This window comes from Cetorhinus maximus, chromosome 17 (genome assembly GCF_964194155.1).
Source record: "Cetorhinus maximus chromosome 17, sCetMax3.hap1.1, whole genome shotgun sequence".
NCBI lineage: Eukaryota > Metazoa > Chordata > Chondrichthyes > Lamniformes > Cetorhinidae > Cetorhinus > Cetorhinus maximus.
The window spans coordinates 47,758,343-47,782,198 of NC_135895.1; the positions used below are offsets into that span (position 1 = coordinate 47,758,343).

Here is a 23,856-nt window from a genome sequence, read left to right on the forward strand (position 1 = left end):
CAAGGCGATCAGCCTCAAGTGCTATTGAATCATTTTTGTTTCTTTTGCAGTTTGCAATTTTACTAGTCTTTTTAACACTTTTTGCCAGACATCATTTAATTAACAGATGATGGGAAGATCTGGTTCTCTGGGTTTTTATGTGATGGATCAGTCATTATGCCTCATGTGTTTTATTCTTTTCAGATCCGTCGCTTCGTGGCAGTTATGGACCCAGCAGGACTTCATTAAATGTATTTTGCTTTAAATGTTATATCAAGTTTCTCTTGAAAATTGTGAACCTAATTGATTGTAGGTGTTATATTGATTTAAAGGGCAAGCAAACCAAAATAGTAAAAAAGACCCTTTCACTACACTGTTCCCTTTCTCCAACTCCTGGGGCTGCATTTTCCCCCCGTCGGGGGGGGATGTTGATGGGCAGGCGTGTGCGGGCGCACTTCCGATCGGCGCCCCCGATTGGAGGCGTGGCGCCATTTTACATGGGCGGACCAATTAAGGCCCACCCAGCGTGACATCCTCACAGAAGCACTATGCGCTCCCTGAGTGGGCAGTGGGGATTCCCAAAAACCGAGAGTGTGCTCTTTTGCGCATAAGCACGAAAGAGCGCACTCATCTCCCTGAGGCTAAGTGCAGCCTCAGGGAGGTCGGCTCTAAATGTGAAAAAGCTTAAAATAGAAAAATAAAATTTCCCTCAAATGAGTTGGGACATATTCATAATTTCAAAAAAACTTTATTCAAATTTTTAAAACCCTACATGAAACCTCATCCCACCTGTGGATGAGGTTTCATGTTTTTTCTAGTTCCCGCCGGGGCTCCTGGCCTGCCCACCAACCTTAAGGTTGGATGAGCAGGTCCACTTTAATTGCTCTGTCAATGGCCACAATTGGCCATTGACAGGTCGGTGGGCACGCAGCTGATTTTGCTGCGCCCCCGCCTTCCTGAAAATTTAAGTGGGGCACGATGACATCAGGAGTTCCGCCTGACGTCACCGCGCGCCATTTTACGCGTCGGCAAGCGGGCCCTGCCCCTGGCTCGCCGACAGTAAAATCCAGCCCCTAGAGTTTGAATATTCTGTGCCTCTCCTGATTTGCTGCTCTCCTGCCAAAAACAGAATATAGTGCACCACTACTCATGGTTTACTGCTGCGTAAGGACTGCCCTGTTGAGATTGCTGTCATTGAGTTAATATTGTCATAAGGATCAGTCATTGAAGAGACATCAACACTCAGCTTTTGTTAGAATCCTATGCCACTTGACTTAAATACTGCAGATGCATGTAGCTCTAGCAAATTGTGCAAACAAGAAGTGACTAAACATGTCAGCAGGCCTTGACAAATTTTGCTGGGAATGATGTAGTAATATATCTGGATCAGCAGAGAAGTAGATGTCAGGCTTTGCCAACTGCTGCAAGAACACCTGAAGCCTACATGCCTGAACACCTGAACTTATATTTATATAGTGCCTTTAATGTGAAAAAAACATTCAAAGGCACTTCATTGGAGCAGTATAAAACAAAAGGTGGCAGTGAACCACATAAGGAAATATTAGATCAGATGAGCATAAGATTGGTTAGGGGTAGGTTCGTTTGTATGTCTTAAAGGAGGAAAGTGAGGTTAAGAGGTATGGGGAGGAAATTTCAAATTCCAAAACTGAATGCATGACCACTAAAGATGGAGGCCAGAATTTTGCCCTTGATGGGTGGGCGGGCCCAACCGACTCAGCTTCGGGCAGGCAGCCGATTGCCGCCGCCGAAACGGGCCACGGCGCTATTTCCCGCGGGCAAGCCAATTAAGGCCTGCCCAGCAGGTTAGCGACTCCCGTGGAGAACAGGAAAATAGTCGCGGGGGCGGGCGTGTTCAGACCGCCGGTTCCAATGGGGAACTGGCAGTCTGTGTAAAGAGTGGCCAGGCAGCCTGCTTGAGGCAGTGCACCATGGCCACTCAGGGAGAGAGAGAGGCAGCTGTGGTTGGACAGGAGCATAAGCAGGAGGAGGGGGGCAGGCTGCAGGAGAGGACAGCGGGGGGCCACTGTGCCCCTCGCTTCTCCGATGCATGCCTTGCTGTCCTCCTCCAAGAGCTTTCCAGCCGTCGGGATGTATTGTATCTGGATGATGGGAGGAGGAGAGCCCCCCATGTCACCAGGCAGGCGTGGGAGGAGGTTAGTGACGCTGTCTGCCCCCATGATGACGTGTGGCACGCAGTGCCGCAAGAGATTCAATGATTTGCTGCGCTCTGGAAGGGTGAGTACCATTTCGGCCTTGGCCATTTGACCCAGCAGGTAGCCTTAGCCTTTGAGCCTCCCCCCGCCAACCCCCCCCACGTCTTGCTGTCGTTACTGTACTGGGAATTTGGCGCACGCTGGGTGGGCAAACGAGTACTGACCATGCTTACATCAGCCTTAGTGGTTGAGGAGAAGATGGGTTCTCCCCGCAGCATATGTTGGTGTTTGTCGAATTTGAGTAGTCTGGGGGCAACCTGCAGGGGAGGCCGCTAGACACATACTCAGAACTCCAACACATGTCATATTGATGGTGATGAGATGGTGGAAGGGGAGCCTCAAGGTGTTGTGGCCAAGTGCCATCTGCTTGTATCGACACCACACCTAGTTACGCCTCCTTGCCTTGGGCACTAAGACCTGTGTGCTATTCAAAGTGATGGACGCCGAATGTGCCCAATGTGGCCGTTGGGGGAGGGGGTTGCGACCAGCCGTACTATCTTCTGGGGACTGATCACCAGTAGTGTGGACAGGAACCACTGGAGGCCTCAGATGGGCCACTGTGGTTGGGGTGCGGCGTGCGCGTGCAGAGTACATAAGCGATAAGCCCCAATAAATCCTCTTCTCTGTTCTGCAGGCAAAAAGTGAACTCAATCAGTGGGTGCGCCAGAGGACCTTTGAGAAGTAGGACATGGAGCTGGGGAGGAGGCAGGCGGCCAGGGCAGCAGGTGGCGGCGAGGCTGGGTCCAGCGGCCAGGTATTTGAGGTGTACAGTCCCATTCACTCTGTCTGCCCACCATCCAAACCACTGATGGCTGCTGCAATCGTTAATGCTGCAACACTGCTCATTCACAGACTTCTTATTGTGTCCACGGACAGTCTATACATGGCCCAGCCAGAACTGGACACATTTTTGTGCCTTGTTGTATTCGGCAAGATCTGCAACAGTGCACGGTTCCTCTAACGTTAGGCATTGCAGGAGATGTTGCATAGTCTGTGGCTCAGTTCCACATTCACAAGTTGTCAGGCTGGTTGTATATCCCCATTTGTTTAGTGACACCTTTGAACGACCTACACCAGTCCTAAGTCTGTTAAGGCACTTCCAGGTTGCCCAGTTGCAATTAGCTCCTGGGGAAAGGCTTTCATCCGGTAGAATTTCCATCGTTGGGGGTTGTTCGAGACTGGCGAGCCAGTCTTTCCACAAGGTGATGCGGGCTTCAGATGGGGTTGATTGTAATTGAACAACACTGTTCATGAAGCTCTTCCTTGACTTTAGGCGGCTGGGTGTAGGTGTATGACCATGTAGAGTGTGCCTCTCATCTGATGTTTGACGGAGCCGCTCTTTCTTGCTGGCTACCATTCTTCTTATATCAGGGGGAGCGATACCCGCCAGGATATATAGGCTGTTGGTGTTTGTTGGTTTTAAACAACCTGTGATAAGTCGGCAGCTTGCATTCAGAACGGCATCCATCTTCTTAGCATGAGTAGATCTTTCCCATGCAGGGCAGGCGTATTCGGCAGTGGAATAGCAAAGAGCAAGTGCACTGGTTCGTAATGTTTTCGAGCTTGCTCGCCATTTTGTGTTAGTGAGCTTATTCAGGATGTTGTTTCGTGTTCTCACTTTTGCCTTTGTCTTTTCGATGTGGCTCTTGAAGGTGAGGCATCTGTCAAAGGTGACTCCTAAATAGATAGGGTTCTCGCCATGTTCACAGACTGAGACACTCTGACGTGTGGGTCATACACATAGGTCCCTCGCCCCGTTGAGGAATCACGTCTCCACCACCTTCCAAAGTCACCTTATCCCATTTGTGACCATTATCCCCATGGCTTAACATGCTATGGCATCGCTGCTGCACAAACAAAGACTTATTGCATCTTAGGGGGTTTAGGACCTCCAGCACCCTTTCAGCCAGTGTGCCCCACATTATTCTGTCCAAAAGGTCCTCAGCACCTCAGCTGTGAACCTCATGGCACTCAACTTAAATAAATGCCACCACGTTACTCATCCCTGCGCCAAGGGGAAATATTGCCTTCTGCCCACCCAGTCTATGCCCCTCCTAATGGTATGAAGGCCAATAATGTGACCTGTCAATCTCCTGTGATCCACGGCAAATGTCGCAAGTGTTTGCGATGTTTCCTCAGCATCGCAACTATCCAGGCCAGCATGCATCCAGGTCAGGTACCTCTGCACTCTTCCCACTCCAATGGTACATAACACGCCATGTGGCATTCCTGAGGCCATCTAACCAGCCTGTCTGTATGCGCATCTTATGTTTGGGCCTCCTCTTGACTTTTTTCCACCCCACCATTGTTCGTCTCCTTAGGGTCTTGAAGGGTGAGCGACTTATGAGGCTGGGGGGGAAAGGGATGAAAGGTTTAACTGACTGTATGCCAACTGATGCACTGTCCTTGTTGATAATTTCAGCATCACCACCACATGGCCGCGCCCAAAGACACCGCAGCACCCCCTCCACACCTGAGGCCCAAGATGTGCAACTTGCAGCACATCATTTCAGCCAGCCAGGCACTAGCGCAGACACAAACATCTTGGTGGGGAATTTACCGTCGGCTAGTGTCCCGGGTAACAGTGGAGAGGGCACTTCACAATCGCTGGAGGAGATGGTAGGGACAGAGAATGCCGATGGCGCCAGCAGCCAGAGGGCTGCAGGGAACGAGGCACATGCTGAGTCCAGCACTGATGACGTGCCCCTGGAGTTGTCACCAATGCAGCAGCTGCAGGACAAGTGGCAGGAATCATGTTTGCATCTGGCAAGGTTGCATGAGGATATGCTTCAGTTGGTCTCTGCGATGGAGGAGTCCAGGCAGAGTGCATGTGAAGGCGTGAACCTCAGGGCAGAGCTTCAGGCTTCCTCCACTGAGAGATTGGCGACTCTCATGGAGAGGGGGTTCAATCGGATGGAGGATCTTCAGATTGGGTTACGCTCTGACCTGCAAGCTCTCACAGCGGTACTGGCCACGGGTGGTCATTCCCAATGTGGGAGATGTTGTGGGCACCAAGCGTCGGCGCTCAGTGCCCTTGCATCGGCGGTGAGCAGGGAGGTCCAATGGGACCTCACGTCGGCGCAGCAGCTGCCTGTCGTCGCTGCGAGCTCCTCTCAGGGCGCTCTGGATGAGTGCAGCAGCTCCTCTGCCCCTCTGCCAGTCAACGTTGCTTCCGTTGAGGCTGCGACAACTGGGGAGGTGCCAGTTCTAGAACCGACCACTCCCTCCCAGGCGAGGCCATCACAGGCTCCACGGGCCAGAGGACGCCCGCCAAGGTTATCGACACTAACAGGACAGCAGAGTCAGCAGGCTGTCTCACAAGCCACTCCGACCGATGGGGCAGCACCTAGACGTAGCACCCGCAAACGAAAGCATAAGGCACGTTAAGCACTCAACGGATATGTACTGGTGATTTTGTGTTGGCCTTAGAATAGGGAACAAAATACTTATGTTTGCAATGGAGAAGCTTTTGTTATAATTTGGACAGAATAAAGTCCACTTTTCTGACCATGGCTGAGGGTGTTCCCTTTGTGCTGCATTTGTCTTTTTCACAGACATATCATGAGTGTTTGAGTGGACATTGATGTTTCTGTACTAAGCCCTTAGTTGTAGCTGAAAAGGTGGAAGATGTAGCACCTAAATGCCACGTGTGGAAGCACCAGGAAATGCTGATCCTGCTGATCCATGTTGGGAGCTAGCTGAAGGTTCATTGGATTAAATTGTCCCGGGTGTCCCTGCCTCCTTGGAGTAATAGCGGGTCGGCCTGCTGCCACTCATCATCGCCCTGTGCTTCCTCATCCTCTGAGCCACTGCTGGATTCATCATGTGCAGTCTCATCCAGGGCGTCAAGGTCTTCATCGTCAACTGCATCCCCCCTTTCCAGCGCAAGATTGTGCAGAGAGCAGCATGCTATCAGTATCAGAGAGACGCGATCTGGGGGATACTGGAGTGTGCCCCCTGAGCAGTCCAGGCAACGGAAGCGCATCTTGAGAAGACCGATGGCTGTCCACCACAGCCCTTGTGGTGCCGTGGCTCCTATTGTACCGCTGTTCAGCTTCTGTTCTTGGACGGCGAAGTGGAATCATGAGCTACCTTCGGAGGGGATAGTCCTTGTCACCGAGCAGTCAACCATCCAGCCGAGACGGAGCACTGAAGAGCCCCGGTACCTGGGAGTGTCTGAGGATGTAGGCATCGTGGGAGCTGCCTGGGTACTTTGCACAAACTTGCAGAATCTGCATCCTGTGATCACACACTATCTGCACGTTCATGGAGTGGAAGCCCTTCCTGTTGATGAAGGCACCGGGCTCACCTGCTGGTGCCTTGATGGCAACTATGACAACAGTCTATAGCACCCTGGACGCGGGGGAAGCCAGCAATGGCCGTGAAGTCTCTGGCTCGCTGTGGCCTGACTTGCCTGGACACAGCGGAAGTGGATGAAGGTCAATACCCATCTGAACAGAGCGTCTGTAACCTGCTTGACACAAGTGTGGACAGCTGATTGGGAGACACCGCAAAGATCACCCACCGATCCCTGGAAGGAGCCAGAGGCATAGAAGCGGAGGGCAACTGTGAACTTCAGAGCCACAGGTATGGGGTGTCCACCCACACAGTTAGGAGATATCTCAGGGTCAATCATCTGACAGATATAGGTGACTGTCTCCCTTGAGAGTCGGAGCCTTCTTCGGCACTGCACCTCAGTCATATTGAGGTAGCTGCTTCGCCGCCTGTATACCCTGGCAGCAGGATAATTGCGTCTTCTGTGGTCCCTTGCACCTTGGACAACCCCTTGGCCCTGTGTCCCTTGTGCCTGCGCCTGGCCTCCCAAAGGTAGCACCCCTGGAGGCTGATTGTCCAGTCCTGGCCTCCTCCTTATTCTATCCCTCCCTTCCTCAGAGGAGGAGCAGCCTCCAGTGGAGATGTCAGAACCCATACCCCCAGGCTAATTGGAGGCCTCCGGAAAGCTGCAGGCCCGAGAAAGATTACTGTCTGCAGACTGGTTTCAAAGTACATAAAAAGCTCTTGGAAATTGATGTAAACTGCTAACAATCACACAGGCAACTTTAAAACACTTTCTGCAATTAAAACTTCTTGGAAAACATGAACAACCCCTCTGAGTCCACATATCCCGCCAGTGCATGACTTTTATTAAAAAATCTCCTATCTGCCTGCCCGTTGGGCCCGTGCGCCGACCCGAAGTTCACACGGGCCCCTCAAAATCCTGGACAATTGGCAAGTTAAGGGCCTTAACGAGGCCTTTAATTAATGGCGGACGCGTGTCCCGCTGCTGTGCGTGCCCGCCGACCGAAATATCACGATGTCGCGCGCTGACGTCGGGACGCTTGCGCGACGTCAGCGCGCGACATTTTAAGCGCTGACGTGCGGGCTCTGCCACCCGCGCGTCAGCTAGAAAATTCTGCCCAAAGTGTTTAAAATTGGAGATGCTCAAGAGGCCAGAATTAGATGTGCACAGGTACCTTGGAGGATTGCGGAACTGGAGAAGATTACAGAGATAGGAAGGGATGAGGCCATGGAGGAATTTGAAAACAAGGATGAGAATTTTAAAGGCAAGACATTGCTTGACTGGAAGCTAATGGAGGTCAGTGAGCATAGGGGAATGGGACTTGGTGTCATGCAACACAGCTCCGGGAACATTAACAGTCAGCTGTGGCCTGAGACTTGGTGGCATCATGCTGCAATTCTGACCAATGGGATGGCATGTACACAGGACAGTCCTCCTTGCCAGCATCTCATGCAGCACGAATTCAACTTCAGCACCAAAGAGGAGGGCAGGTGTTGAGCTGTGCCATCACTTGTTTGCAAATTCATGCCTGCACCAAGGATGTCCTTTTTCTTAATCTTCATTTGCCATTTCTTAGTTTGATGTCTTTGACCCGTGACAAAGCCTATTCATAGGCTGACATGCTCTCTACAGTTCTATAGAAGGTTCCAGAATTTTTATGTCTCACCTTGGGCTGTATCTTCTGACCTGTGAGCGGGGGCAGGGCCCGCTCGCCGACGTGTAAAATGACACAGGGTGACGTCGGGCGTGCGTCCCGACATCACGGCGGCTCATTCAGACTTGCAGTTCGGCGAGTGAGCACTCGTGTCAGCTGTGCACCTGCCAACCTGTCAACGGCCTATTAAGGCCATTAACAAAGTAGTTGAAGTCATTAATGGACCTGCCTGCCCAACCTTAAGGTTGGCTGGCAGGCCAGGAGCCCTGGCAGGCTTCTGCAAAAGCATAAAACCTCATCCATGGGCGGGATGAGGTTTCATGAGGATTTAAAAATCTCATAATATTTTAAAATAAACGTTATAGACATGTCCCAACTCATGTGACAGTGTCAAATGAGGGGACATGGCAGGGAATTTTTTTTCTCAGCTTCATTTAAAGTTTAAAATGTGAGCCGATCTCCGAGGCAGCACTTTGCCTCAGGGAGATCTGTGTGCTCTTCCACACGAATGCGCGAAAGAGCGCACTCCCGGCTGAGGGAATCCCCACCCCCCCCGCACAGGGAGCGCATAGCGCTTCCTGGCGGACGTCATGCTGGGCGGGCTTTAATTGGCCCGCCCACGTAAAATGGCAGAGTGCCCCTGACCGGGGGCGCTGATCGGAAGTCCACCTGCCTGTGCCTACTCCCGCACTTCCCCCCCAACGTGGGGAAAATGTTGCCCCTTATGTAACTCTCTATCAAATCTCTGCATTCCTAAATGTAACCTATGCACAGCTTTCTTCTTCAGCAGTAGTGTTATTTAGACCTCCCTAAGTTTGTGAATAATTATGCAAATGAGCATGGATCAGAGAATTGAGTGCAATTTGCACTTCAGATTCAGGCGGTTCTTAATGTGGTGCAAATTAAATTTGAACTGACTTATGCCTGAAGTTGAAAATTGTCCGCAAAGTTTAAATCAAAGAATGAAAGAACTGATTTCTTCATTGGAGGTTAGCTCCTCTTTTAAAATTATCTTCCTTAATAAAATAATGTCAATGTAGACTCTTTTTGGGAAACTAGTAACTCCTGTGCTAATACTCTTGAAATGGTGGAGACTCGGGAGGGATGGTAACAGGTGACGCTGGGTATAAAAATGATTTAGTTCATGTTTCCACTAAAATTATTTGAAAATAAGTTTATGAGAAATCACCAGTGAAGTGTTTGGTTTTCGTAAAATACTTTTTTTTCTCATAATATATTTGTCCAATTGCTGACTCATATCTAATGTTCTAATCAATTGCAACACAAGTGATATTCTCCATTAACAGGATGTTGCCGTCAAGGCAAAAAACATTCTGCCTGTCACATAAATGAATAATGTGGCATATGAATGATGCTCGTGTGATGCCAGGTATGTACGTCCCAACATTCCCTGGTTCATTCCCCATGGCAATGACTTGACCAATCAGAGTCGACCTGCCTGGTTTGAATTTGAACAAAAGCTTGGCAGTTAATTGTTCCATACTGCATTCTCTGTGGCAATGCCTCTACCAATCAGAGTCCACTTGCGAACTAATCAGCACTCTCTTATCATGCAGTATAAATTGTTGTTCCTTTTACTGTTGGTATTCCTTGCAAGCTGTCCTGATGAATGCAAGATGAAAAGCTTCGATAGCATGTTTCTTTTTTCAGCAACACTTAAGTTCTGTACTATCAAACAACTACTAATCCTTTTTGCTAATTTTGGTTTGTCACACATGAAACATGCTGCATTTTCTAAATACACAAACCCGTTAATAGAATAACCTACATTGTCTTTTTAGAATTAACAGAATTAACCCAGAAAAAATGGAAAGCTTCATTTTTTACTCCAGTTTCTAATTTTTACACTTGAAAACAAATCCTGATTACTTTCACTGATACTAAAAATGGATTTCCTGGAGATTTCTTTGTTTTCAGTAGGTTTTCCATTATGCACAGGAATGCAAGTGATGGATGGGGCTTAGATACAGCTAATCCTGGCAATCTGTGAATAGCCATTCTTACTATCAAACATTAAAAAAATCTGGTAGCTTTAGGAGAAAGTGTGTGTTGGGAACTGTCATCTGTTACATTACAGAGAAGTTTCATCTGACGATAATGGGTCTGGGAAAGTCATGAACTCCCCAGTCTCAAGTTTCTCAGAGGAACACTTGCCTCTGAGTGAAAACTAAAAATGATTTGTCATTAATTATTTGTTTTTAAATTTTAATGTATTTCTGGTATTAAAACTGTATTCCTTGCAGTATTTGCTCAGTTGCAATGGATAAAACAAGATGGGTGGTTGAAAAAATTTTCAAAAAGCATTTGCAATGCTCTGATTGTTTTTTTTAATTGGTAAATTTTTCTAACTGCACATTCTTGGTTTGTAGTTTCATATTTCCTTAATAGTTCTTTTTTGGTAGTTTTTCCATTTGTTCATGAATATTAAATTTAAGATAATCAGATTGAAGGTGTGACTCTGAAATTTGCATATATGTGCATGCATAATGCCTGAATTGGATTGAAAGAAATGCACATCAGGCGCAAGACTTTTATTTATATACCAGTACATTTGCCATGACACTGCTAATGGTAGATTGGAAAATCTGTGATTTATGTTAGGAGCAAAATAATGGGATAATCAGAAAATACTGAACCAGATTTCACCTTGCCACGCTTTAGACATTGTTATCTACTAAAACAGGTTCATAATTATAAAGACAAATGATACATTTGATAACTTATTAATACAAATCAGACCATAAGTAATTTGTTAATTAAGCAAAATACAGCTGCTGTTTTACTGTAGTTTCTGCTGTTTAAAAAGCATGGACAGAACTTAATTTTGGAACATCAAGATGCAGTTAGATGCAGTTGAATTTCTGAGGTCTGGCATTTGCCAAGGACAAAGCTTCCTTTGTGTATTTCTAGTGATAATTACAGCTGTTTTATTATCTTCTAGGCCATCAAGAAACCTCATGAGAAAGATCTGCTAGATGATTCTTTTGAAGACACTGATGAGCCTATTATGTCAGGACCAGCTGGCAGACAACTCTTTCCTGCCATGACTCCAATGAAGTATTCAACATCTTCTTTCCAGAAACAAAGCCCTGCGTTAAACCGGTTATCTCTTCGAGAAAGGTATTTATTCATTCTTTTTCTTTCAAATCCATATATATTTTAAGATCACTGATGTCCTGTTTGTGTGCGTAAATATATATCCCTGTATGTTAATTCACCTTTTTTAAGGTTGTTGAAAACATTTATACATTGTAGTGAGATGAAAATTCTGATCTAATCAGTGGCAGTGACTGGGGGCATTATCGAGACCATTAATGTGAAGAGCCTGAATTAGTAACAATAGATGGTCATTAATCTAAGGCGCTTCAGCAATCTTGCCATTTTGATTGTGTAAGTTGAACTAGTAACATCATGCCTTACCTTTAGTGATTCTTTGAAACATTTCCTGATGTTTTAATTCAAAGTAAAGGAAGACCTTTTTAATTTTTTGCATATCACCTCTATTTTCAGCACCATGGGTGTCGTTGCAGAACCAAAATGTCGTTCACTGTGTAATGCTGATTTGATGCCAGTGGTGCCATTTTTGAACTCAATGCTGTAATTAATGACCTCTCTTAAACTCGCACAGTTGAACATACATTCATCAGCAGGGAGCAGTGCTATTTAAAAGGATCATCAAATATTTTCATGAGCTGGTTGATTTTTACTGGGAGCTGGTAGAAGTGTTTGGTAGTCTGTACTGTTATTTAAAGTTTCTAGAGTCTGCAGTGAGTAATGTTGCATGTGTTGAAAGCCTTAGTTCCTCCTTCAAGAGTTCTGCTCAGATCACTTGCTCCCAGTCAATGGTGCAGTAGTTTCTATTACACTTGACTTGCAGCATAATAGGGGAAATAAGCAGAGGTGAAACAGGGACCATCACTGACCACATGGCTCCTGAATCCAATGTGCAGCCCACACACATATGAGCAGCATGCAAATAACAAAAACCATACTTGCACACAAAATGTCACTGAGCAAATAACAGAAGTGTTTAAGCAATGCATCCACCACCTGGACTGTTCAGAGAGAGCTTTGCATACTCATCAGAATGTGTGTTACGATTTGTCATGGTTGGGCAAAATGTGCAGCAGACCTCGTCATTATAAGGGCACAGCCCTTGCCATCAGATATATGCCGAGCTGCTTAGAAGGAGGAGAAAGAAGAAGACAAGGAGGATGGATAAGAGGAGAGCAGTATCAACACACCCCCACTCTGGCTGGGCTGTCTATGATCGGCTCATCTGACTGCAGTATCAGTGAACACAACCCCAATTTCCCATTCACGAGCAGTCTTACAACTTATCTTACCTCTTTTACTGATCATGATAGCATCCAGTTGGCCACAATACTGAAATAAAAGGTGCCAGAAAACAGAAGTTCTAATTTTATCAATCAAATCATCCAATATTCCATACAAAATCAACTAATCACCTTTGTGCATTTCATTAGTGCCTGTCTTCCATGTGCCTTTATCTATCCATGTGCTTCTACACAGGATACCCCAATGGCCACATGATGGCCACAGACAGCACCTTCCAAACCCACGACCACTACCATTTAGAAGGACAAGGGCTACAGATACATGGGAACACCACCACTTGGAAGTTCCCCTCCAAGTCACTCACCATCCTGACTTGGAAATATATCATTATTCCTTCTCTGTCACTGGGTCAAAATCCTGGAACTCCCTTCCTAACAGCACTGTGGATGTAGCTGCACCACATGGACTGCAGCAGTTCAAGAAGGCAGCTCACCACCACCTCTCAGGGGCAGCTAGGGATGGGCAATAAATGCTGGCCCATCCAGCGAAGCCCACATCCCATGAATGAATTTTTTAAAATGGTTGGAAGAAAGCTGCTGATTTTCAGCGGGGAATACTGCAGATGGCCTTTTAGAACATCTTCAAGTAGCTCTCGGTCTGCACCATCTCTGCATGGGCTGCAGTCTGGGCTGATGGGCATCAGCAGGGGCACTGGCAGATTGGCATTGGTAGGAGGACAAAGGAGGACAGTGTTTATGGTCTATGGAACCACTGACACTCCCTCGACACAGGACCTCAGCAATTCCATTACTCTGCTTGAGCATAGTTTGTCACACTGCTGTAAGACCCTGTATGCACCCTTGAGCACTGGTATCCACAACTATGATGGCAGCAGTTTGAGCTTGCCTGGCACTAAGCTTGGCTTACATGGCAACAGCCAGATCGCATGACTTCATCTGAGGTTTCCACTGCATTACTCAGACCGACTCTCGATCATCAGTAAAGTGATGGAAGGGGCCATCAACAGTGCTATCAAGCATCACTTGCTTAACAATATTCTGCTCACTCACGCTCAGTTTGGTGTCCGTCAGGGTCACTTAGCTTCTGACTTCTTTACAGCCTTGTACATGGACAAAAGAGCTGAACTCTAGAGGTGAGGTGAGAGCGACTGCCCTTGACATCAAGGCAACATTTGACTGAGTGTGGCACCAAGGAACCCCAGCAAAACTGGAGTCAATGAGAATCATGGAGAAAACTCTTTGGTGGTTGGAGTCATACCTAAGAAGATGGTTGTGGTTGTTGGAGGTCAGTCATCTCAGCTCCATGACATCACTGCAGGAGTTTTCCAGGGTACTGTCCTCGGCTCAACCATCTTCAGCTGCTTCATCAATGACTTTCCTTCCATCATAAGGTCAGAAGTGGGAATGTTCGCTGATGATTGCACAATGTTCTGCACCACTCGCGACTCCTCAAATGCTGAAGCAGTCCATGTCCAAATGCAGCAAGACCTGGACAATATCCAGGCTTGGGCTGACAAGTAGCAAGTAACATTCGCACCACACAAGTGCCAGGCAATGATCATCTCCAACAAGAGAGAATCCAACCATCGCCCGTTCACACTCAATGGAATTACCATCACTCAATCCCCCACTATCAACATCCTAGGATTATCATTGACCAGAAGCTGAAATGGACTAGCCATATAAATACTTTGGCTACAAGAGCAGATCAGAGACTAGGAATCCTGTGGGGAGTAACTCACCTTCAGACTCCCCAAAGCCTGTCCACCATTTACAAGACACGAGTCAGGAGTGTGATGAAATACTCTCCACTTGCCCAGATGAATGCAGCTCCAACAACACTCAAGTTTTGACAATGTCCAGGACAAAGCAGCCTGCTTGATTGGCACCCCATCCACAAACATTCACTCCCTCCACCACCGACGCACAGTGGCAGCAGTGTGTACAATTTACAAGATGCACTGCAGGAACTCACCAAGGCACCTTAGACAGCACCTTCCAAACCCACAACTGTTACCATCTAGAAGGACAAGCGCAGCAGACACATGGGAACACCATCACCTGGAAGTTCCTCTCAAAGCCACTCGCCAGTCTGACTTGGAAATATATGGCTACCACTTTACCACAAGACCTCCTAATGTTGCTTGACGATGCCAACAGGCTCTGTGGTAGGCCAGACAATTGACCAAGCATCTCTGTGTACATGCTTTCTCCAGTATGCCACTCCACCATAGCTCTACCTACTACAGTCAACCCACTGTATAGCATAGCAGTGGTATCTGTCTTTTTTGTGCTACTTGACATCTCGGACAATCTTTTTCTAACCTTGCTGATATTTCTTTGCTACATGAGTGATACCAGAACACTATATATAGTCCCCACAGTGGTCCAGATTTCTGACACCACAAACTGCAGCCTCTGTAGCAGAGCTGATTTTACATGAAATGATAAACATTTGATATGTTAGCTTTGTATTAAGAGACATTCAATTGTTAAGTTATTTTGGTGGCAATAATAAACTGACAGTATAACACATGTCTGTAGTACTGCAGTGTTCAAAATCTAACTGGCAATACTGGAGCATCCTTGGAATAGGCAGCACTTGAGTGATAACTGGCAGTCGCTCAATTGCTATATCGTAACACTCCATTATCACTGATGTTAGGCTTATCACTAACAGCAATTTCAAGACTTGTATGTCTAAAATTAAAAATAAGAATTTGAGCAGCATCCAATCTTGATGGCTCTGAAATGAAAGGCAAGTAATTCAAGCCATATGTTTTCAGTAAAAGTATATCAACATGAGATTCTAAATTCATGGGTCACAGATGTCATTTTTGAAAATTGATTGGTGACCTGTTTCACAGCCTTCATATTGATTACATGATCATACATTTTGAAATTGCATTTCTTTTGCAAGAAATTGTTATTGATTCAGTTCTTATGTGGGTCACTATGCTTAGTGTTATGGCCAAATGTTGCTCAGATGAATCCAGGGATTCATTTGACTGACCTACTTTTCTTGCTTGATGCACAGTAGATGCATCAGTATGAGCTGATATTTATCAATAACCAATTAAAAAATATAAGTATTTGTCACTTAAAGATAAATGAAAATTATTGCTAAGGCCACAATGCATAACAACCTGATATTTTTTCCAATTTGAAATCCTTTGCCTCCTATATGATCTGATCAACATTATAATCGCAGCAAACTATAGTTTAGAGACAATCATCTATTTCCTTGGACAGTTTACAAACAAACAGTTAAAGTTATGCAATTTTCACCCTCGTGTTTTTTAAAATCAACAGTTTTGCATTGGTTTACAAATTGACAGAATTGATTGTAAGGTATATATTTTTTAATTGAGTCTTATATATTTGTTGCTTTCAAATTTTTATTTTTGGCAGGGCTCATCTCAACGTGAGTAATGTTATTTAGTTGGAAAAGAACAATATTGAATTATGAATTTTTACAGGCAATAAATAATAATTTAAGTGTGTATGTGATACTGCTTGGATACAATTCCTGTATGAATTTTTGCTTTATAACAACAAAATAACTATTACTCAAAGTCATTGAAATATAACCCAGCAGTTTCTGATCCTTCAAGAAAACATTTGCTCCTTCCTGTATTTCTTTGCCCATGCTTGAATCTCAAATTCTACAGATGTGACAGCAGTGTGTCTACAAGATTCTGTCTTCTGGAACTGAGTTTTACTTGAACTCTAAGTGGCCAGGATTTTATGCCCCCCCTCCCCCTGCCCGGCGGGATATTACGGGCCCGCCGAACTGAATGGAGATTTAAATGACTTGCCACATCCGCCGCGGGGAGACATGCTGCGGCAGGGCCATAGAAGTGTGGTAAGAGACCAGATCTGCTCCTCTGTATGAATAGTCAGAGCAAGCGCTTTGCAGCAACTGGCTTGGGTTATAAAAGGATAGGTTATCAGATGAAGGTTTCTTTGTGGTAAGTTTTTAGCACCATGTAAATCTTCAACACTGAAGGTATACAGTGCTATTAAGAAAATGTTTGCTCCATGGTGCAGGAGGATCAGTTTAGAGACATAAATTATAATGCCCACAGTGTTGCTTTACCTCCATTGTTTGCTTTAAGCCCCTAGAGTATTTTCATCTTAGTTAAAGGGACATTTAGGGGAGAGTGTTTAATGCTCTTATATTGAAATTTGTGGGCTGCATCGTCCGGTCGGTGAGCGGAGGGCGGGGCCTGCTCGCCGACACGTATAACGATACGGGGTGACATGGGTGGGTGTCCCGACGGCACCCCGCGTCATTTAGATTTTCAGTTCGGCGGGCACGCAACTGATTAAGGCCATTAAAAAAGTAATTAAAGTGATTAATGGACCTGCCCGTCACAGCGCTCACCCATATTCTCCACCAGTGCAGACACACACAGAACTCCAGAGTAACCTTGGGGTCACAATCTAGTGAATACATTCCACTGTCTGATCCACAGCAGCTGGCAGCAGGGACTTCCCAGGTTTCCGGCACTCAGAGGGCTGCTGGAGGCCAGAGATCTGCTGAGTCCAAATCAGCTGCCGAGCCTCTGGATTGGCCAATTAGTGGCCAGAGGGAACTCTCGTCATCCAATTAAGGAAGACAGATGGGCTGTCAAAGCTGAAGGGTCATTGGGAAGCCCTCCAGCATGGAAGAAGCTGCAGTCTGCCATTGGAGGTCAGGGAAATCATATATCTTGAGGCATCCTCTCAGCAACTTTTAACACTTTTGAATTAAATAATGGCCAAAGCTGCTGGCCCACCAATGTGGAGGGGGATCCCCTCCAAGGACAGCCTGTGGTTGTGACTGGAGCCAGGGAGAGCTTCCAAGCCTGCCTGGAATGCTGGACCCCCACCATCAGGAGGCCACCTCAAGGTAGCTGCCATGCTCCCTATGCCACTAGGAGCTCATAAGTCAACTGGAAAATTCCAGCCAGCCTCTGATAATTGGCCTTAATTAACCTGTTACTTAGCTTGGTTGGTGACTACCTCTTATCCTGCCTCTGGGAAAGTGGCTTGGGAATGAGTTGGGCACACTGGCCAGCAACACGAAATTATACACCAAGCGCCTGTTCACTCCATGCCTATTCTCATACCAGCAAAAATTCAGCCAAGGTGTCTGTTTCAATGGCCTGAATTTTGCGCTCATTGGACACGCACCTTGGAGCAGATGGGAAACGGTCCCCCGACCGCAGTCGGCACCTAACCGCGATTTCATGCTGGCAGGCCAATTAATGGCCAGCCAATGTGAAACATGCCCTGAGAAAGGCTCAGCACTGCCGGTGGGGGCAGGTAGAGGGCAGGCGCCAAAGTCACCATGGGTGCTGGTGAGTGCTTCCACTGCGTTCCCTGAAGGCAGACAGATGCCTCAGGGAGCTGCAGACCTCCAAATAATAAAAGAAAGCACAAAAATGCTGCAAAAAATGTCCATGCAGCACAATGAAGCACCTGAAAGCATACCTCATAAAAATGCTGTCCCCAGATATTTCTTTTTATTTTATATCCTAACTCCTGCCAACCGTAAAGTTGGATGGGCCACGACAAATCTGCTGACAATTGGGCCGTTATTGAGCTTAATTGCCTGCTTAATTGTTGGCGGGCAATCTTCCGACTGCTGCACACACCCGCCGAGCAAAATATCGCACGAGTGCACAATGACGTCGGAATGCTCACCTGACATAATCTTGCGCAATTTTACACCGGTTTAGGTTGGGCGTGCTCCCACCTGCGGGACGTAAAATTCTGGCCAATTTCTATGCCAGCCATCCTTATGACCTCTAAGAGTGAAATGACAATTTAGTGCAGAACCGTTTCTGCATTGAATTGGTGAAATTAATATAATCTACTAAAATTTGAATTGAGTCTGCTGAAATTGTTATTTAGGCATAGTCCAAAAGTGAAAGCAACATGCCACAACCCATTGTGTCAAAAAATCGGTTTAGGTGTTGCCATATATTTTCAGAGCTGTCAGTGCAATATCTGGCAAAGTGTTCACGTGACATTGCACTAAGGTGTTTGTTTCAAAACCCTGTGAGTTTATGTTTCATTTTATCATTTGCTGACATTTCAGCATGGCAGCTACATATAGAAGTTATGTTAGCACTCAGCTTTCCCAATATATCAGACATCACACAAAATTCTGAGTATTTTTTCCTTCCCATCACCCAGATGAAGAACTGAAAATCACAAATACTCTAAGGTCAGTGCTGTATGCTTGTAGCTGCTCCTGCCAGCAGATCTGCTGCCATGGTATGTCACACTTCCCTGTCTTGTGCCATCCTCACGCATCCACTGCAGCTCGTCTGCAACCATTCTGTGACATCCATCATCCAACTACACCTTGGTTGACCCCTCTTTCTGTTGCCCTCCAGTTTGTCCTGAAGAAGAGATCTATGTAGCTTTTCAGCTCTGATCAAATGGCCGAAATACTGATATTTTATTTTCTGGATGTAACTTTTTAGAGTTATTTTTGCTCTTGCAATTTCAGACACCTTTTCATTTGTCGTATGGTCTTTATATGGAATTTTAAGCATTAGTAAAATTATTTCGTTGGTTGTGGACGTTGCTGGCAAGGGCAGCATTCGTTGCCCATCCCTTGAACTTAGTGGCTTGCTAGGCCATTTCGGAGGGTAGCTAAGAGTCAACCACATTGCTGTGGGTCTGGAGTCACATGTAAGCCAGACCAGATAAGGATGGCAGATTCCCTTCCCTAAAGGACATTAGTGAACCAGATGAATTTTTACAACAATCAATGATAGCTTCATGGTCACCATGACTGAGAATAGCTTTATATTCCAGATTTACTAACTGAATTCAAATTCCACCTTCTGTGGTGGGATTTGAACCCACAGCCCCAGAGCATTAGCCTGGGCCTCAGGATTACTAGTCAAGCAACATTACCACTACACCACCAACTCTCCAAATATCTTAGCATCCATGGGCAGAATTCTCCCATGTCCCCATCGGTGGTATCAATGGCGGGTGGGGGTGGGAGGTCCAACAATCGGTTTCATGCCAGCGTGAAATGGCAGCGGGATCTTCCACTACGGCCTTAGATGGCAGATCACGATTCCTGTTGGAGCCAGCGTGAAACCAGTTTGCATCCCACTAATGGGATGCAAATGAAGGCCCAACCAGAATCCTCCCCCCCACACCTGATTCTCCATCACACCAGCGGGAAAACACATCGGCCCAGAACATGTCTGGACCAACATGGCGTGCAAAAGTCGGGACCTACCTTAAGGGCCTTGGTTAGTTCGTGGACATCCAACGATAAGATGGATGCCTCCAGCTACCTAACCCTGGTGCAGCACAGGGTGGATGGAGCTTCATCCTTGTGGTTCCTCCACGAATTTGCTTCCAGAAGGTGGGAGTTCATCATACAGCAACCTCGCTCAAGCTTCGGACCTTCTTCCAGGCACATTGCTCCGGCTTTGAACCTTCTTCCAGAGACATCGTTCAGGCTTTGCACTTTCTTCCAGGAACTTCGCTCAAGCTTTGGACCTTCTTCCAGGGTCATTGCTCAGGCTTTGAACCTTCTTCCAGAGACATCGTTCAGGCTTTGCACTTTCTTCCAGGAACTTCGCTCAAGCTTTGGACTTTCTTCCAGGGTCATTGCTCAGGCTTTGGACCTTCTTTCAGGGAATTCACTCAAGCTTCAGACCGTCTTCCAGGGACTTTGCATGGGATCTGATCCTCAAGCTGTGGGATGAAAGGCAGCAGGAGGTACTGTTGGGCGGCGATGGAGTGTTGGTGAGGGGGTTTAAATAAGTGTGGAAGGACTGCAGACGTCATGGGGATGTGGGGGCCTAGAGGGGGGCGTTGGTGGCCGGAGGTGCAAGAAAGTCTTTTGCAGGAATGTAGCCAGGCGGTACAGGGAACGGGTGGGGAGTTGGGTAAGGGCCATGTTGGCTGGTGGGCAGTGGGGGCTAATGTTGCCCAGGTATGTGTTAGGGGTGGGGTGGCAGGGGTAATGTCTAGGTGTGTGAATTGGGGGAAGGGGGAATGTCCAGGTAAAGGGGCTCACAGGGAGGGGTTGATGGAGTCAACTGCTGATTCCTGGGGAGAGAACTTAGGTAGGCGTCATAGGACGGAATGGTCAAGGTAGAGGGGCAGAGGGAGCCGGTAGGATGGGAGGGTAAGGGTGCGACGGTGTTGCATGAAGGGGTGGCAAGGGTCGTTTGTGAGGACTCAGAGATAGACACAGGATCAGGGGTTGGGCAGGAGGAGGTCGGACAGGTTAGTGTGCACGGGGGCGGGATTTTCGGGTAAAAATAGAACGCGAATGTTCAGCTGAACATTTTCAAAGGAAAAGGGTTCGGGTTGGAGGGTGACAGCGGGGAGGTCGAAGGTAATGCCAGGGGTTCAATGGTGATGGCAGAAAGGGCATGGGTGACTGGAGCAAAGAAAAGGTTTATAACTACCAAGCTGGTCAAATCGAAAGTAAGTAGAGCCTCATGTTGGATGGGCCAAGATGCTGCATTGTAATTGGGATCTTGGGTCGGTGGAGATGCAGATCACTTCAACTGGACAACGGAAAGGGAACCCCAGCAGGCAGTATCAACTATGCTAGGGACCTGGTATATGAGTTTGATGGATGAAGGCTCAGTGTGCACGGGAGGTGTGCACATGGCTCACAAAGGACCTGCCACATACTTCCTCCCTACAGACTCCCTCGAGGGGTCAGGTGTGCGCAGGAGAGGTGCTGGGGTTGGAGGAAGGGGGTGTGGTTGCTAAAGCTTAGAACTACACTGAAAAAATATAGTAGACATTATAGCAGTGAAACTTATTATATTTACAGAAGTTATAATTGTGACAACCATATGTTCACCTGTGCAACCAGTTGTGAAAAAAATTTCTTTATTTTCTGTGGCCTACTACTTCTTCTAGGTGCTTTCCCAACATTGCAGCAGGGGTGGAGGCAGCCCACTGACTAGTTTGCTCTGTTGCCTTTGATGACTTTGGCAGCTGTCTTCTGGAGGGCCTCGCCCCAGCTTCCTTTAAGATAAAAGCAAAATACTGTGGATGCTGGAAATCTGAAATAAAAACAGAAAATGCTGGAAAAACTCAGCAGATCTGACAGCATCTGTGGAAAGAGAAACAGAATTAACATTTCGAGTCCGTATGACTCTTCTTCAGAGCTAAAAAGTTGATGGGAGGAGGAGGCCAGGCAGGGAAACCTGCTCTAAAGAAGAGTCATACGGATCTCTTTCCACAGATCCTGTCAGACCTGCCAAGTTTTTCCAGCATTTTCTGTTTTTATTCCCGGATTCATTTGGCTGTCCTCCTGTGGGCCAGATGCTCCCTCTGTGATGACAGAGGACCAGATTGAAGGGGTCACAGGCAAAGGGGATTCAGAGGGCGCGGACAACCTCCGAGATGCCTGATTGGATGACCTGGGGTGTCCAGCTGCCGCTTCTCCTCCCTTAGGGTGCCCGAAGGACCTGGCGGGGAAGGGGCCCCTGAGGGAGGTCAAGGTGGCCCTTACCCATCTCGCACTGCCACTGCAAAAACTCACCCAGGACTACAGTGATGGAGTGCAGGTCTTCGCACATCTCTGGCAGAAATTGGGCATTCTCCTGGACCAGGTTCTCCATGGCATCCGCAACCCTCCTCATGGTGATCTCAATGCGTGCACGTGGGCACTACTTCATCAGAGAACAGGTGGATGGGCTCCTCTGACTCGCATGCCACTCTGTTGAGGGCCTTCAACACCTCTGTCTGATGTTGCTCAGCCTCTTGCTGACTCACCGCCATTAGTTAGAAGGCCAATTCTGCACCTAAGCCCATTCACACCCCCCAAACCCCACCCCCCCATTTATACCCCCCTTCCATACAGTGTTCTCTGTATGTTGAAGGGTGAAGGAGGCACAGTGGTCACTCCACGGCAGAGTGATGCACTGCAGTGGGGCTCTGAGGCACGGCCGTGCCGTTGCCACTGAGACCCATACGCTGACATATTGGTCTCATGGTGGTTTATGCGACCAGCTGAGGATTTACTTACACTGGCAGAACGAATGAAGTTCTTCATCCTTTTGTAGCATTGTATTGCTGATAGTCAGGGCACTGACTGCATTGGCCACCTGCGCCCATGCAGGGTTGGTTTCCCTGCCTGGCCTCCTCCTCCCATAAGCCAGGTACAGTGTATTCCTCTGGACCTGGACAAGGTCCAGGAGGACAAGCAGGGAGGTGTCACTAAACTTCAGCACTGGACCTTCACCTCCCCTTCCAAAATCTTCATAGTTTGTATTGACTGTGAGGATGTCTGGGCACCTTTTAAAGATGGTGTCCGGATATGATGATGGGGCGTGCGCCATCCAACCCGCCCCACCACAGAAGACGTCGGGAAGCCTCCACAGCAGGAAACGCCCCGTCCCCGCCATGGGACATATTCCCGGATGGGAAAATTACTCCCATATTTCAAAGGCCTTTATTTTCTGCCACAAATCTTTACTTATTGTCCAATGGTAGTGGATCTCTATCTCCCTAGGTCAATTTCATCTATAGAAAATTAGATAAATAAGGGGAAATGTAAATTCTTAATAAAAGCATGAAATAGAACAGTGACTCATCATTCTTACTGACTAGGGAAAGCACTTAAAACATTTGAATAATCTTGCAGCTTAACGCATTTAAAAAGGAATATTTACATTGCATTGTGAATATGTTTTAAATTCAAATTATTATGTAGAGCATCTAGTACACAAAGAAAACAGATGCAGCACAAAATATTACAAATAATGCGAGGAAGACATTTAAAATTCATAAAAGGATTTGAAAACTTATAAGGAATTGCAGCTCCAGGTTTTTGAATGCTTTATGTACATGTCTGTGGGATGATCTAACTGTGAGTGCCAATTCTTGGATGTATTCCTGGAGTCAATCAAGTAATATTTAATCACTAAATATTTGCCCACAATTTGCAAATATTTTGCATTTACCTTGTAATGATTGGGTACCCTGTAGTTGAGTGTCATTGCTTGTTCATAATGTATTTTTGGGAAAAAATAATTAAGTAATTTAAGGATAGCTATTATATGCAAAAGTAGGCTGTCTTATATTTTTTTTGTAAACGTGTTATCTATTGTAATGGCAAGATTAATAAGGCGCAACCACATTTTTAAATTGGTTCTTTTGGAAAATTTAGAAGTTGCATCAATCTAAGTCTTTTTCCTAAATTTAAATGTGAGTTATGTTCTAGATTTTATAGCAGTTTCTTTTGCAAAATAAAATCATAATTCCTCCAGTTTTAACCCCCTATGCATTCTGATTCACTTTTACACATGTTGATATTTGTACAGTTACTCAAATACAAAGGTGTCATGTCAAGTG

At 46.6% G+C, this 23,856-nt stretch overlaps 1 protein-coding gene across 4 annotated transcripts in view; it reads left to right on the forward strand.

Annotated features, from left to right (window-relative positions):
* The window catches only part of spata6 (spermatogenesis associated 6), a 141,653-nt gene that overhangs the window by 95,550 nt on the left and 22,247 nt on the right, over nt 1-23,856 (forward strand). For 3 of the 4 annotated variants that reach the window (XM_078561155.1, XM_078561159.1, XM_078561157.1), the window contains 2 exons: nt 184-230; nt 11,130-11,308. In XM_078561155.1, the coding sequence (XP_078417281.1) occupies nt 184-230; nt 11,130-11,308 (226 nt within the window). The remainder of the gene's footprint in view (nt 1-183; nt 231-11,129; nt 11,309-23,856) is intronic. The other variant, XM_078561158.1, reaches the window with a different exon arrangement.